Below are 17,384 nucleotides of genomic sequence, written 5' to 3'. Positions count from 1 at the left end.
AGCCATGTTTTGGCACAAAGTAGTTTTATATTCTGAAGCAGATGAAACTCAAAAATTTTAACTTTTCTAACTAGAACAAAAAAAATACTGCAATTTAAGAGAATAAATGCATCAGTCATTTTACCAAACTCATGAGACTAAATACTCATACTAGGACTTTGTTGATAATATTATACTGTACCTGTCCAGATACAAAATTGGAGGAAATTCTAATTTGTTATGTATCTTCTCTGGTCTCCCCAAAGCCTGGTTAAACTCAAATCTTGATAATTCAAAAGTTAAGACAGGAGGAAGCTCAGTGAACCAGTGCTGGAAAAAAGAGAAAACCAGAAAACCGCCCAATGAATGCCTTCCCACAGAACAACTTCAGTAACAATGGTACAGTACCTGCAGACTGACATAGCTATGGGACAAACTGGCACGAGGGTGGATCAGCATAAGCTTTCTGAAGGTCCTATCTTTCCTCTTCACTGCAAACACAGGAAGTCTGTCACTCATGCTCCACTACGGTGCTTCAACTCACCTATGGCTATCTAGATTAAAAGTGGAGTAGACTCAAAGGTTTCCTCCTTTTGTAACTGCACTAAAAAGTGGCCTATGTTTGAACCTACCTGCCTTGCCAGCTGGCCTGCTCTCTGAACTCTCCAATGGTACTGAAAGAGTTGCTGACAACTGTATCAAGTATTCTTCCCATTAGTTTCCTTAGACTCAAATTTCAGACCCTTTCATTCACCTAATATCACTCAAAGTTCCTAACAACCTCCTCTGAAAGAGTACTGGTAACTGCTTTGGTCTGGGTGAGACAAGCTCTCTCAGTGCTGCAAAAGTGGTAATTTTTCTTGATATCTCCTTATTTAAAAAACTGTCCTCTTTTTCCCTAACCTGTGACTTCTTGTGCTAGTTTGAGCCTAACTGGGATATTTTAGTGAGAGAAACTAGATTATGGGCTGTGCAAAGGAAACAATGGTGATGTCTACTTCATCTCCCTTTTAATTTCCAGCCGCTGAGTCTAGTCTGGGTGATTTTCTCAAGTGTGTGTGTGGGGGGGGGGGGGGGGGGGGGAAGGTAACACCCAAACCATCACACCTCTGCACAAGAAATCTCATTCATTGCTTCATTCCAACATCATATACTGTATGCTGCACTTATTAATGTGGCTCCATCTGAATCCTTCCATCAATGCTTCCAACATGCTCTGACAACAGCAGTCCATAAAATCAAGTATTGTCTGTTCACCACCACAATCAGTAAGGAGAATTGCTCATCACAGGGAACCAAAAGGAGGACACTGGGAAACGTTAGTAAAAAGCAGAGAGGGGAAGAAGGCTAAGGTGCTAATTACTTGCACAACAGAGGCAGAGAGGAATAACAACAATTCTCTAAAGCAATGATCAAATGCATGAGCTCAGATTGCTGTTCACAGCATGGCACAGGCAGCAAATCAGTCAAGCAGTAGTCAGCTACCACAGGACACTACACTCATGACCTCTTCAGGAGATTAAATATCACACAACAGGTGGGAACCAGCCTGTGTCAAATCACCACAGTAGGCACTTAATGGCACAGGCTTTTAATAAGCATAAACTTTGTATCATAGGAAAAAACAAAAATAATGATACTCTGCATATTCCAAGAGAGACAGAAACTTCTCAGATGAAAAATACAATTATGTCAGACTTTAGAACTTGAACAACAGCAAGTCACATAAACAACCACGAGCCCCAAAATAAAACAGAGCAGTAACACAACACCCCTAAAGAAGTCAGCAGAAGCACTTAACTCACCTCCTGACCAGACTTGGCAGAATTTTCTGAATGGAGAGATTCGATTTCTCCCTCAATCATTGCAGCTTCTAGGCACTCATGCAGATCTTTAAAGCCATTAACCTGGAGTGGATACTGGCCAAACATTTCTGTGTTTTCAAATTTTTTACCTTCACAAAATAAATAGTTATGGTTTCAGGGGGAAAAAAAAAACCTTTTAAAGAACACCCTAAAAATCTGATATCACCTGACCTACTGAACCATTCCCACGTTTTCTTACTGACCAATTATATGTAGGAAAACAAGTTAGTAAAAAAATTCACTTGAATATAATATTGAAAAAATTAACATATTTCCCTCTTCAGCCCATTTTTATGCTTTTGCATCTATTAGTAATATGCAAAACTCAAAATATCTTGACATGACAAATGTATGGGATGTTCTGCACACATATATCTAAATCCTCCTCCTGCAAATAGCAGTTCAGGAATATAACTCTACACTGAATCAGCACAGCCAGCGGAAGTGCTGGTCTGAAAAAGCCCTTTGTGTAAATACATTTTGCAGAAACACATCACAAAAGACAATATTCATGATTCCTGCCCTGAGAACAGGATGATAATTTAGTAACAGTGAGTAAAGATACAAACATGAGCAGAAATATGGGTGACAGTGAATTCAATCTACAATTTCAATTTATTTCATATTTAGATACACTGTTCCAGGCTGAGAAACGACCTGTAAGCAGCTTTACAGACTGCAGCTACTTCATTCAAATACATCTCAGCAGTCATTCATTACTGGAATAGAGGACAGCACCATCAACACTGAAAATGCTTTTACAGTTGCTGGTCACCTGGAAGTAGAGAACACTGTAGTTCTGCAGATCTAATAATTATGCCAACAGGATAAAGGAAAAGTTGTTTCCAGACTCTTCCTCCTTGGTAGTCTCTCTAACGCTGGTCAAGTAGGTTTGCACTGGCTAGTTTTCAACTAACTGCACTTTTAAAAGGGTGAGTTACCCATACCAGAAATTGTGTCAAACAAAATCTAGTAATTGAAATGAAGCAGAGAGGCTGCAAGAGACTAGCTCAATTAAGTATAGTGACTTCTCTTCATTACAAAGTGGCAAAAGGGCCATGACAATTACTTCTTGCAAGCATTTTACTCAGCATCTCAAAGTAATTTATGTCTTCTTGGTGAAGACCTAGAATGAGTCATCAGTTAGGTTTGCAGATGACACCAAGTTAGATGGCAGTGTTGATCTTCAAGCGGGTAGGGAGGCTCTATGGAAGAACTTGGATAGATTGGATCGATGAGTCATTGTTAATGTCACAAGCTTCAACAAGGCCAAATACCAGCTCCTGTAATTGGGTCACCCCCAAGTGATACTACAGGCCTGGGGGAAGTGTGACTGGCAATCTGTCTAGTGGAAAGGGGCCTGGGGGTTCTAATCAACAAGCAACTCAATATGAGCAAGCAGTTTGCCCAGATAGGAAAGAAAGACAATGGCATCCTGGCTTGTATTATTAAATGCTGTGCCCAGAAGTAGGGAAGTGATTGTCCCCTTGCACTCAGCTCTGGTGAGGCAACACCTTAAGTAGTGTGTTCGGTTTCAGGCACCTCAATACAAGAGGGATGTGGAGGTGCTGGAGCAAGTGCAGCAGAGGGCAATAAAGCTGGTGAAAGGCCTGGAAAACAAATCTTATGAAGAGCCACTGAAGATGCTGGGGCTGGTAAGTTTGCAAAAGAGAAGACTGAAGGAAGACCTCACTGCTGTCTACAGCTACGTGAAAGGATGTTGCTGGTCTCTCCCTCACAGGTAAATAGTGATAGAACAAGAAGGAATAGCCTCAAGCTGCTACTGGGTAGGTTTAGACTGGATACTAGGGAAAAAAAAGGAAAAAAAAAATCACTGAGGGGTCAGGCACTGAAATGAGCTGCCCAGGGAGGTGCATGAGTCACCGACCCTGGATGTGGTGCTTGCAGATACAATTTAGGGCGAACCCTACTCTACGCGAGGTTATCAGTTGGACTTGGCGATCATGAGGGTTTTTTCCAACCTGAATGTTTCTGTGATTCTCTAACTTCTACAGCACTTATGTACAGACCCTAATCTCATGGAAATTATCAAAACACTCTTTCTGGACCACTACAGCTCACTGCATTTACCTTCAAGTCTTGTATTCTCAGCAGAAACCTTATATCACAGACCAAATACATAAATTCCAAGTATACTTCCAAAGAAGCAGCTAAAATGCTACAGCTGCATCGTTCAGCTGTGTACCTAGACAAGAATGGAACAGCATAAACACAGAAGTCCAAGTTAATCCAGATGCATACCTTCAAGTACACCTACTGCTAAAAATCGTCCATAGAACAACTCTACCATTGGGTTCTTTGGTTTCTCTCCATCCCTGAAAATAAAAAGCACATTAGTGCAAAAACCACGAAGTTATGAACTTCCATAAAACTACATGAAGTATATTCTAAATTCATAACAGAAGCATTGCCTATTTTACTCAGTTACTGTTCATTTATCTTTACACTTTTCTCTAATGATAGCAACAATGATTCACACACTTGCAACAAATACATTCTGAAACTTAAGGTTTAGAAGTGCTTAATTCTAGAAAAAAAATTCATCTGCTTTAGAGAAATCAAAGTGCCTCAATTGTACAAAACTGTCCTACTATAATCAAGAAATATTTATGTATTCAGCAGGCAGTTTGCAGAGGTTCATCTATACAATCAAGTATTTGCATCTGAGAAAAGGAAAAAAAGAGCAAAGTTTTGAAGTACTAAACTGTAAGATTAAAAAGCAAAACTGCATTCAAATGAAGTGTCTAATTGAGCATACATTTTACAAAACGTGTCTCTACTCTTTTTGTACTCTGGACTTGATTCAGCAAGCTTTCCAACATGAAATTAGAAGGTTAAAAAAAGGTAATTCATGAAAAATCAAGAGGTATCAGCACATATGAAAAAAACATACATGAGCTTAAATAATTTTTAAAGTTGGATTTGTTCTGGCCATATAATAAGAACTGGAGTTTTGGTGGTTTGGTTTGCTTTGCTTTTTCTCATCAAAATGTTCAACACAAAGAGCTAGAAAAAGATCTTACCTCTCTTCTTCAGCTTTTATTTGGAAAGCATCCTCTAGCCAGTCTAATAATTTGTGTGTAAATTCACTAACATCTTGCTGTTGAGAAACAAAATCATCAGCATTTCTTCATACGTGTAACACAATGAAACATCATCCTACAAAGCCAGTGTAGCAGTATTTTTCTCCTCAAGAGCTCCAAAAGCACACTATCACAGTAGGCTGTAGAAGACCTTCAAGGTCACCAAGTCCAACCATTAACCTAGCACTGTCAAGTCCACTACTAAAACATGTCTAAGACTATGCCATATTTGGGGTTTTTTTTTTTTTTTTTAATCACAGTATCAACAAGGTTGGAAGAGACCTCACAGATCATCAAGTCCAACCCTTTATGGGTGGCTCTTAGAGCACACTAAGGCTCTGTTGTTCTTCAGCCATTACACTGTCCTGTAATCCTTGTTTACTTGTGCTCATCTTTCAAACCATGTTAGTCCAAAGGTATCTTACGAATCCCATTGTTCAAATGCTTTGGTATCTAACAAGTGGTGACTACCATTACTTTTATCAAGCACTAAATTCAGCATGCAGTTGTAATTAAACACCTTAGTATCTGAGGAAAAAAAACAAAACCATTTCTCAGAAAAGCAAAATCTACCCACTATTACCTAGGTAAGAATCCCAAATATGAGTATCAAGATCCTCTAAAGTGGTGTCTACACAAACAGTATACTAAGACTGTACCAGTCCTGTATGTACTGTTACATCAGAAGATTAAAACTCTTTGAAAAACCACAGCCTTAGAAGTTAGTCTAAACCCTAAAAAGCAAGAATGTGAAACTGTTAGTTAATTCCTAAAATAATAGGAACAAAGTGTAGTGAATAAAAGCCACAGTTCTCCGGAATTATTCTATTATCTTTGTTGTAAATATTTTCTAAAAGTAACTACAAAGCACACAATACTAGAGAAAAGCTTCAAAGAATGTCATAATTAAAAGTCTCTTTCTGTGGACATTTTGAATTTTTGTTGTCTGTTGCCAGCTGATTCTATCAAAACATACACAAGCTTGAATGAAGATATGTAGAAATTACCTGTTGTGAATCATTTGATTTAAAAGCATCTTTAAGGATTTCAACTGCTCTTGATGGGTCAACATATTTCCTCTTCGAACCAACTAGAAGGGCAAACAAGTACCTCAATTCACGCATGAATGGCAGGTTCCTATGTTCCTGTTTGTGAAGAAGAATTAAAAATACTTAACAAAATGGTAACAAAGTCTAATTTACAGATGCATTATCAGCCTGTGAACTAAGGGTGACAAAGATAGTGAGGGGCCTGGAACACAAACCCTATGAGGAGAGGCTGAGGGAGCTGGGGATGTTCAGCATGGAGAAGAGGAGGCTCAGGGGTGACCTCACTGCTGTCTACAACTGCCTGAAGGGACATTGTAGCCAGGTGGGGGTTGGCCTCTTCTCCCAGGCAACCACCAATAGAACAAGGGGACACAGGCTCAAGTTGTGCTGGGGAAAGTATAGGCTGGATGTTAGGAAGAAGTTCTTCACAGAGAGAGTGATTTCCCATTGGAATGGGCTGCCCAGAGAGGTGGTTGAGGCACCGTCCCTGGAGGTATTGAAGAAAAGACTGGATGAGGCACTTAGTGCCATGGTTTAGTTGACTGGATAGGGCTGGGGGATAGGTTGGACTGGATGAGCTTGGAGGTCTCTTCCAACCTGGTTGATTCTACAATTCTATGGCAGCCTGGATAAGCTTACTTGTATTACCTGCATGCCTTTCACTTGTCAGTTTCACAAACTAATGTAGTTCTCTAGGAAGAAAACTGTACTTCTGAAACTGAAAGCTCCCTGAAGCCACATGTAGATATAGTGGTTTGACCTAGTTGATTGGACAGAGCTGGGTGACAGGTTGGACTGGATTATCTTGGAGGTCTCTTCCAAACTGGTTGATTCTATGACCTGAAATGGGGCTGTATGGACAAGTGGACAAGCTGAGTAGCATTTAAGAGAGAATTCTTCCGAGGATTAAGAAGCCTTAAGTAATACACTGCAATAATATGCACTGATTTCATTGACGTTATTATGCCCTATCCTTCTGGCAGAATTTCTTGTGAGCCTACGCAGTGACAAGCACCTTTTAAAGTTTATTTTTAACAGCAAACTAAATTCACAAGGTATACACAAATCATTGTTATTTCTCTTGACGTAAGTCAGAAACAGTCTGCTTTCCTTTCTCTGTAATTTTTTAAGTATAGTTCCTGTGGAATATGGAGCTCTTTTTTCTGGCTTCTAGCAGAGAAGCAGAAGAAAATACTACCTGCCTGCATAAAGAAAAGTAAACTGAAACACAAATCTGTCATACCATTGATTAAACCACAGGTTACAAATGCTGTGGAGCCTGCATATCACTCATGCCCTGAGCAGATGACAAATACTTGTGAAATTAAAACCCACATTAATATCCCTTTGTATTTAGAACAAAGTATCATTCAAAGGCAGCACAGATGTCAGATGCTGGTCAAACTGGAATTACCTGATGACAAATTATTTCACATCCTCAAATAGCAGACTTGTTTAGTTACTCCTATGCAATCCAATATGTACTAAGCTTTTTTGTATATAAAATCTGCTCTATTTCAGCTTTAAAAACTGTGTAGAGAACTGGAATATGTTCAACATTAATAGCTTAAAAAATACTTTCAGTCATGTAACGTGCTGAGTTCCATTTGCTCTCCTAGTCCACCTTGCAAAACATCTACCAATTATAAACAATGTTCACAGAAAAGGCTGAAGACTTAATCAAATGCTACCTTAATTAGGCATTAAATAACTGTAATTTAAGAATAAAATCAGTCTCACACTTACATATTTAAAGCAGTTTGTAACAACAAAAAGTAAAATTGTGAAAGTTATTTTTTTCTTACTATTTTCATTAAGTAACCTATTAGAATTGTTTAGAATTTCACATTTTATCAGATTGCTACAATAGCAGCAATAACTTAAACACATGATATAGAGGACTGACTACAGAGTACTCCAGAATTCACCTTTCTGTTGTTAAATTTATGAAAAATTGACACCAATTTGGTTGAGTTATAAGCATATTTGTAGCTTTAGGTTGAATGACTGGCTACTGTTGTCAGCAGAGCAAAGATGTCTGTAAAATCTATAAAAGTTCTCTAAAGCTGGAAAAAAATCCTTGGTTTTGAGAAGGCTCAATGTAATGCACTAAGTATCATCCCTGACCAGACAATGTGGGTATTACCACAAGAGTGATCTGACTGAACACTGGTTAAAGTCTTCAAATGGACGTGAGCCAGTCCCCAAGACAAGGTATACAGTTTCACAAAGAACTTTCCCATTAAAACAAGTGATCACAGCACAGCATGTGGCTCTCAGTTTGAATGCATACAAAACAGACCAGAAAAGAAAAAAAAAAATCAATTTTTAATAAGAACTGTATGGAAAGTCTATAACCTAAAACATTCTCTGGCTTATTACCTATTCTGCACATATAAATAAATTTCTAAATACACTGATGTTGGAGTGATGTATGATTATGATTAAGAAATGTTTCTGAAGCAACCTACTTGTTTAATACATAGCAAACATTCATTATTGTCAATCAGTATGCTAAGACATCAGCATAATCATAATGCTGAAACGGGAGGATGTGCTAGCCTGCAGCACAGCAAGCCACTTCCTCTTACAATGAAGACATTTCCTGAAGATACAGAGGCCAAATATTTGGCTGGCCTCATTGCATACAGCAAAAAAGATCTTTTCATGTGACAGCACAAGGTATGAGGACTGGGGGAGTAAAGAAGCTGCAAAAACTATAGAGAACCATATTTGTTCTCCAGAAGGAAAGTGAGGAACCAAGGGACCAAAATCAATTTCAAATAAAAAAGAACAAAACCAGATTGGGTATTTTAAGCGCATGGTCAAGTTCAAAATGCAGAAAAACAAAGTCCATTTAGCTGAGGCAAACAGGGTGGAGTTGTTTGGGTTTTCTGAAGTCAGAATTTATACCAATGACTACTGGATAAAAAATGCTACATCTGAAATTATTGGTAGCATTGGGACTCAATATATGATTGGAAAGAAAAACAAATATCCTGCTATGCCATCAATTTTCCCTGAAGTACAACCACATGTCCACTGTTAAATCAAGAGACTGTCATAACCCTGGCATTAAATTCTACTTTCCATCAATTGGAAGAAAACAGGATATAAACCTAAGTCTAAAAATCTGAAACGAAAAATTGTCTTTATTACAAAAAAAAATGATCCAATGTAGTGTTAAGTCACATACAATGCTTAATACCTGGTTAAAAGTAAAAATCAAAACAAAAGTAAACTGAGACAGATTTGAAAACAAGCAAGCTGGAGAAGGTCCAGCAGATAGCCACAAGGATGATTAGGGGACTGGCAGGCACACCTTATGAGGAGAGGCTGAGGGACCTGTGGCTCTTTAGTCTGGAGAAAAGACTGAGAGGGGATTTAATGGGATTTAATAAATGTAAATATCTGAGGGCTGGGTTTCACTTGATTCCTTGCTCAGGACAAGGAGCAATGGATGTAAGTTGCAGTACAAGAGGTTCCTCACACGAGGGGGAACTCCTTTCCTGTAAGGGTCACAGCTCTAACTGGCAACAGGCTCCCCTCAGAGAGGCTGTGGAGTCTCTCTCTCTGGTGACTTTCAGGGCCCATCTGGATGCGTTCCTCTGTGACCTGAGCTAGACTGTATGGTCCTGCTCTTGCAAGGGGGTTGGTCTCAGTGATGTCTTTGGGTCCCTTCCAATCCCTGATATCCTGTGATCCTGTAAGCAGACAAAGTCAGTTCCAGGGCATGGGGTTTTTTTGTCAGCTGGTATCTTACACTACAACTTTAATTCAATTTATCTCTACTTGATTTCACCTTATAAAGTACTTCTGGGGGCACAAATGCTTATTTCTCCTATTTGTCTATGTCCTAACCAGTGAAGCCTTGCCTTTTCTTAAACTGTACCCAAAATACGTTCCAGCTCTAAGACAACCCTTTTTCAGCTGTAGATAACTGATGTTCTCATCGATCTTAATAGCGTTGCTCAAATCCAAAATTTAAGTTAGTAAGACAAGGGTGATGAATCTCATCATAGCTCTGAAGAACAAGTCTGATGAGGGGCAGCTGAGGGAAATGAAGCTGTTTATAGTCTGGAGGAGGCTGTAGGGAGACCTTATTGCTCTCTGAGACTACCTGAAAGGAGGTTGTAGTGAGTTGGAGGTCAGCCTCTTCTATCAGGTAAGTAGTGATAGAACAAGAGGAGATGTCTTCAGGCAGTGTCAGGGGAGGTTTAGATTGGATATTAGGGGAAAAATTCTTTACTGAAAGGGCAGTCAGGCACTGGAACAGGCTGGAGTCATCATCCCTGGAGATGGTTTGATAAACATGTAAACATGGCACTCTGGGACATGGTTGACTGGGCGCAGCGGTGCTGGGTTGACTATCAGCCTTAATGATCTTGAAGGTCTTTTTTACATTAATGATTCTTTGACTCATGTCAGAGATTCCTACTAGCAGGCTTGCAGAAAGCAAGGTCTCTGCACAAGGTTACTTGCCTAGGGTCACACTGCTTCATACAGCTTTGTCACGGTCAGAATTTCAAAACAGCACTTTGGAACTGCTAAAGGCATTTGGCTGTTACTGACAATGCTCAAGCAAGACATTTTTCAAAGACAACAGATTACACACTGCCTCTCAAATGCCAACTTTTTGTACCCTGAAAAATGAAGGTGTGGAGAATTTCTGAAGATACTACCAAAACAAATTCTGTGACTAATCATGTAACATCTTTTATTTTTAGATTAACTTTCTATTTGGTATTTAAATACAACTCTTGGGCAAAGTATAACATTATTCTCTCTTTCTTACTGAAATGCACTTGCCTGTCACTCTCTTGTGTCATATTCCAAATACTGCCCATGCTGCACCTGCACACCTTCCCATGACCTAATGCAAACTTTTTTTCCTACCAAAAACTCAAAAAAAAAAAAAATCCCTCAAGCCAAGGAAACCAAACAGGCAAAAAACCCTAAAAAAAAATCCAGCAAACTTGCTTCTTCAATAGATGGGGGAGAGGGAAGGTAGGGAAGAAATTATACAGCTCTGACTTTCCTTTTTATGGTCCATAGCAGTTCAGAACACTGCCTTCTCTTCACATCTGTTTTACTTTCCTTTTTTTAATTTCAGCTCTTACTGAGCATTCCAGTCAAGTCTGAAGTGCCAAACAACTAAGAATAGGTCAACATCACATTCCCTCTTTAAAATCTCAAGAAAGGGGCAAAAAGAAATACTGTGAATTTTGGACAGACAAAAGTTCACTGCTCTGTAAGCCCTTGCTAAGAATCAGGACATCAAGTGCCTTCCCACTTCATACAACCACTTCCTCTTCCCATTTTTAACTTTCTGGTATGTAACACAGAAATCAAGTTTTCTTCATGTATGTCTCCCCAAGAGAGATCCATGAGGAACAAAAAATGGGGCTGTTTCGTCCCTCCATACATAATCATTTAACAAGCAGGGAATGTTAGCTTCTAATTTTACCTTTTGATTTCGGGGCAAGTCTTGAGCATTTGCAGGAGGATTGAAATTCAAAACTAGTCTTCGAAACTCCAGCAGATTAAATAATGACTGAAAAGAAAAAAAGTAAAACCAACCTAAATACATATGTTTAAAGTTTAAGCATTTTCACAAACAATGCAAAATTATTCCAACTGTGCCTTAGTGAAATAAATACCAAACATATGCAATGCTAACACTTCATTTCAGAAGAAAGATTATTTCACTTAACTCCACTGAAATTTTTCACTAGAAGACAATAATTTTTTTCCAAGAAAGTAGCTGAATCAAACCCCCACTTCTTTACACTTCATTACATAAATGGGACGATTTTCAACAATAGGGAAATTACTTATTACAAGAATTCTATTACTTGTATAAATGTCAGTTTTCAAACTGAAATTCAAGCCTGTTTAGCCATATAAAGTTCATCTTGTAGCCTATCCTACACCTCCTTAAGAGAGTACATCTTTGTACATGAAACTTAAATACACTTGCAATCATCCATATTACTCACTCCATTATTATAGGATCTGAATGGTGTGAGTTCAAGTAAGAAAATTTGGTTATAACCCATCTTTGCTGATAATATTCTCATTTTATGGAAAAAAAGACATGAAAATAGGTATCTAGAGACACAGTCAAAAAGAGCTTCAACAGGTTATAGGGACCTTGGCGTCAAGAGAGTACATGAACAAGATGACTCTCTGTTGCAAAAATAAAAGTCCAAACTGAAGTCCTCAGCACTTGTGTAACTGCATTACTGCTTTTCTGTACAGGCAGAAAGCACTTAAACTAAAGTTCACTTCATTACCACAGACTAGCATTCTGACAAAGAAAGAGTAGCAGAATAGGGCTAAAGTATTTTAAGCATGCTCCTCAGAGAAACACAGGAAAGATCTGCCCTTCTATTCATGCCCTTTGGTTTCATAATCCACAATTAACTTTTGTTTTTCCCTGTCGATCACATATTAGCTATTTATTTTGGAAAAGTAGTTTGCCTACTGCAGCAACTGCCTCCAACCCAGCAAGCTGTCCTACACAGGTAAAGACTTAAGTCACAGATCATAGCAGGCTTAATAGGATTTCAAGCCCACAATGCTAAGAAAGCAAAACTCAGATTGCATTTCTTCTAACTATGGTGGGTTAGGTACTTCCTCCCCCCAACTACTGAAATTTACCAGACCAGCTCAGACAGCTTGGAAGTAAGATAAAGCTGTATTTACAGCAAAGCTACATTTACAAGCATATATATAGACAACATATTTACAAACACCTATAATTATATACAATTTAGAAATAATACAGAAATCCAAACTCCCTCCCAGACAAAAAAGTTGCCCAGAAGGAGTTATCTGTTAGTGGAAGAGATTAGAGCGGAGTGAAAGGGAAGCAAATAGGTCCAATGCTTAGGAGCAAAGGAGGCAAAAGAGGGACAAACTGTTTACATTTTGGCTTTTTATCCCTTTTGGCAAACCAATGAATGATATAGACTTTGTAATTATTTTTTTTACAACCAATGATCTAATTTCTCTCATAATATTCCAAATAACCTCAAACCAGCACACTAACAACAAAAGTCCAAACAGCAACAAAAAAACCAAGAGCCACAAACCAGAACTTTTCTGGCCTTTCTAAATGAATACAGACGATTGAGTAATCTTTTTTTTGCACACCACTCCCTGACATTGTTTGTTATGCTGTTCAAAATACAGGTTCCCCTTTCATCCATCCTTTGAGAAAAATGGAGATTAAAAGAGAGTGCTTTGTTTACTTACTCAAAGCATAGGAAATGTTAATATTTAAATCAAGTGTCATTCTAGAATTTGATGCTAATGGAAATTATGTCTCATGATGTAATAGCATTCCACTGGTGGGCTCTTCATCAAGCAAAACATAGCAATGTCTTATGTACAAAATAAGCCAGCTGCTGAAACAATGTCCAAAGACTTACTCCTCTCCATAACTAATTTAGGTCCTGTTGAAGTGCCAAGCAGCTGAGCAGGCCAATTTCATAACAGATCTACATGAATTGAGTACAGAAGACTGTACTAAAGTTCAGAATTTTTGCCTGGCATTCAACCCCCAAGTTTTTCACAAGAATTCTATTTCTTTCATCTAGAACTCTAAAATGTGAACATGCAGCTCCATGCCTTACTAAACTAAGTGAATCTACTTCTCCGAACTACTGAAAACAATCAAGAGGACTGTCTGAGATGCTTTTTTATTCTTTGCCACTGATCTACTCAAAATTACTAATGCAAGATATTTAGATATCAATCTTTTCTTCAAACCAATTTATACTGCCCATGGTTGTACTGAGATGCAGCAAAATATGCACAGTTAATCTACTGCCAGCAACAGGACACTGTCATGTTGTAGCTCAGATTTTCTATATTGTACTAAAACAATTTCAGGAAACTTCTGTCTTCATTTAAAAAAGGAAGAAAATTTCCCATTGTAAGTGTAAACAAGTAACTGTACCTGAGACTAACTTTTGTGTTCAAAGGTAAAGAGATATAGAGACAGGGAACTACCAGAAAGACTCCAAAGGAGGGTTACAAAGATGACCAGGGTACTAGAGTACTTCTCTTACAAGGGAAAAATGAGACACCTGTGAGAGACCTGAGGCTCTTTAGCCAGTAGAAGACTGAGAGGAGATCTTATCAGCGCTTGTAAACAAATATCTAAAGGGTGGGTATCAGAGGATGGGACTAGTCTGTTTCAGTGGTGCCCAGTGACAGGACAAGTGGTAATGGGCACAAACTACAACACAACAAGTTCCACCTGTAAACCATCTTAGGATCATAGGATCCACCTGAACAGAAAAAAACTTCTTTGAGGTTGGTGGGGCAGTGGAACAGGCCATCCAGAGGGACTGTGGAGTCTCCTTGCCAGAGATTTTCCAACTCTGCCTGCATGCATTCCTGTGCAGCTTGAATCAGGCGAACTTGCATTGGCTGGGGAGGGGTGGGGCTGGACAACACAATCCACAGATGTCCATTCCAACATCTACCATTCCACAGTTCCTTGAAACAAGCTCACATAAGCACTCACAGCAGCAGAGATCTCCCATGGCCAACCACACACAGTGCTTCAGGAAGGGGCTATACAAAACAAGTTCTAATTTGCTGAGCTATCTGTTGACCAGGCTCCCTATGTGCAGCACAGGTGACACCTGACCAAGTCAAGCCAAGTTACATCAACTCAATTTATCATGAAAAACAACATATTTTTAGAATAGCTGCCTCATAATATGTCAGTCTGGGGGCTGAACAAAATGGCAAAAGAATATGTGAACAAAGAATGACAAAAATCCTGTGTCAATTTGGGAAGTTGAAACTAAATATGCTGCACGACAACAGGCTGGGGACTGAGTGGCTGGAAAGCAGCCAGGAGGAAAGGGACCTGGGTTGGACTTGATGATCTGTAAGGTCTCTTCCAACCTTGTTGATACTGTGATAGATAGTAGGCTGAAGATGAGCCAGCAGTGTGCCCAGGTGGCCAAGAGAGCCAACAGCATCCTGGCCTGCATCAGAAACAGTGTGGCCAGTAGGACAAGGGAGATTATTCTTCCCCTGTACTCAGCACTGGTCAGGCCACACCTTGAGTACTGTGTCCAGTTCTGGGCCCCTCAATTCAGGAGAGATGTTGAGATACTGGAACGTGTCCAGAGAAGGGCGACAAAGCTGGTGAAAGGCCTGGAACACAAACCCCATGAGGAGAGGCTGAGGGAGCTGTGGTTGTTTAGCCTGGAGAAGAGGAGGCTCAGGGGTGACCTCATTGCTGACTACAACTACCTGAAGGGACATTGTAGCCAGGTGGGGGCTGGTCTCTTAGGCAACCAGCAACAGAACAAGGGGACAGAGTCTCAGGTTGTGCCGGGGTAAGTATAGGCTGGATGTTAGGAGGAAGTTCTTCCCAGAGAGAGTGATTGGCATTGGAATGGACTGCCCAGGGAGGTGGTGGAAGCACTGTCCCTGGAGGTCTCAAGAAAAGACTGGATGAGGCACTTAATGCCATAGTCTAGTTGACTGGATAGGGCTGGGTGCTAGGTTGGACTGGATGAGGTTGGAGGTCTCTTCCAACCTGGTTGATTCTGTGATTCTATATCTTTGGATTATTTACAGAAACATACACAGACTTAGCAATCATCTCTAAAAAAAACAAATCTTAAAAGATAAATCCATAAAGTTTATGTACAATGAATTATCAATATTAGAGCACTAGATTTCACAAGACAACTTGCTGTACTGGTGGTACCCATTTCTCTCTTCACCCTATTTTTGGACAAACAAGTTGTGAAAAGGGAGCTTCTTATAATTAAGCTACAGATACACAAAAACAGACTAAAAGCACACATATCAGCTGTAGTAGGGCAACCCAAAACAGACAACTGTATTCATATCAGACCTTCACTTGCCTCCTATTAGCTACAGTATTTTACCCTACTCAGCTATCTATTTCCTTGCAGCTAATCTAGCAAGCACACTATGATTGCAGTGTCACATTTCCTCTACCTACCTTCATTGTTAGTTATCCCACTCCAGTTATTTTCACGTGTTCCTTTTAATATAAAAAGTCTTTTCCTCATCTGTAATCCAATTTTCATATATTTCTAGGCATTCACTATTGTCACTGATGTCAGCATGAGGTGCAGACATCCAAGATCCTCAGTGATTCAGCTCTTTAACAACTTTTCAATGAGCAACACTTTGAAGCTCAACTTAAGTTACGCATCTGACGTATGAATGAACATATTAAGAGATGTAAAAAATGAGCAATGCTCAAAACCATCTCATGGAGAGGCCTAACCTTTCCAAGAAAACAAATACCTTAAAGTTATCCACTTAAAATAACTCATCAGACAATAAATACAATTAATGGTGTACACAGCTAATTGAAGAGAGTGCTTACCTGAATGACAGCACTAAACCAGCACGTGTTGCCAACATTCTTTAATCCTACTGGACAGTTGTCTTGCCGCTTTCGATCATAAGGATTTGGGGAGTCACTCCATATCTCTGGATGTGCTCTTTTTAAACTTGCTTTATTTTCTGCAATACTGGCTTCTAGAACTCTTCAGGGACAGAAGAAAAGGAAAACCATGAGGGGAAAAAAAAACAAAATGACAAAAAACAAACAATAAAACAAATAATAATTTTTAATTAGGGCATTCATTCACTAACTTACTGTTGCTGAGCTTGGCTCTAAATTTATATGCAATAATATGTCTTGAAAAGTAAGATGCTACTTTACTTTTTAGCTGCTACAGTAATTCCATTAAGTTTTGGAGTATCAGGGAGTGAGTTAATCTGTGAGAGATACAGACAGGTAGATAAAAGAGCCATGTCTGTAAAGCCATCAATTACTTACGAATCAGATTCACACAGGATGGACAACAACAAATTTAGGGTACACTACTAGCATAACGCTTTCATCTAAAAATGCTTTTATTGGCACAAAGTCATAAGTATTTATTTTACTGACAGGAAAACAAGGCTAGCTAGGCAACCTTCAAAAATGGAAGACTGTTTTTAGGTTCCATTTTTGCAGCTTAGGCAACTGCATTAATCAGATTACCCAGCAAGCAATTTCTTTGAGTCATGGAAAAATATCTCCCCAGAAATTTTCAAATGTACTCAACAAGTTAATTGTACACTTCAATGATGTCACTCTGCAGGAAGCTGTTGCTAGGTGACTTATACTGAATGTCCATATTTCACGTGACAATAAGACTCCCAAACTCACACTTCACTCAATACAGTATCTCTATATAAGCAAATATCCTTAGACTGATGACAAAGAATGCCTTAAAGGTAATCTGTAGTAGCTACATATTCTAAGTAGAAAGATGGAGATAGATACATTGAGGTCATATAATAATGGCTCTAACTCATAAGTC

General features: G+C 39.0%; 1 protein-coding gene across 3 annotated transcripts in view; it reads right to left on the bottom strand.

Moving 5' to 3' along the window:
• The window catches only part of USP25 (ubiquitin specific peptidase 25), an 82,959-nt gene that overhangs the window by 29,226 nt on the left and 36,349 nt on the right, over positions 1-17,384 (bottom strand). For all 3 annotated transcript variants that reach the window (XM_064152327.1, XM_064152328.1, XM_064152326.1), the window contains exons 5-11: positions 16,397-16,559; positions 11,465-11,551; positions 5,956-6,093; positions 4,889-4,965; positions 4,107-4,180; positions 1,785-1,933; positions 182-309 (exon numbers count right to left, since the gene is read on the bottom strand). In XM_064152327.1, the coding sequence (XP_064008397.1) occupies positions 182-309; positions 1,785-1,933; positions 4,107-4,180; positions 4,889-4,965; positions 5,956-6,093; positions 11,465-11,551; positions 16,397-16,559 (816 nt within the window). The remainder of the gene's footprint in view (positions 1-181; positions 310-1,784; positions 1,934-4,106; positions 4,181-4,888; positions 4,966-5,955; positions 6,094-11,464; positions 11,552-16,396; positions 16,560-17,384) is intronic.

The sequence above is a fragment of the Pogoniulus pusillus genome, chromosome 12 (assembly GCF_015220805.1).
Source record: "Pogoniulus pusillus isolate bPogPus1 chromosome 12, bPogPus1.pri, whole genome shotgun sequence".
NCBI classification, from domain to species: domain Eukaryota; kingdom Metazoa; phylum Chordata; class Aves; order Piciformes; family Lybiidae; genus Pogoniulus; species Pogoniulus pusillus.
The sequence above is the reverse complement of the archived record's forward strand: the minus strand, read 5'-3'. Positions and strand labels throughout refer to the sequence as shown.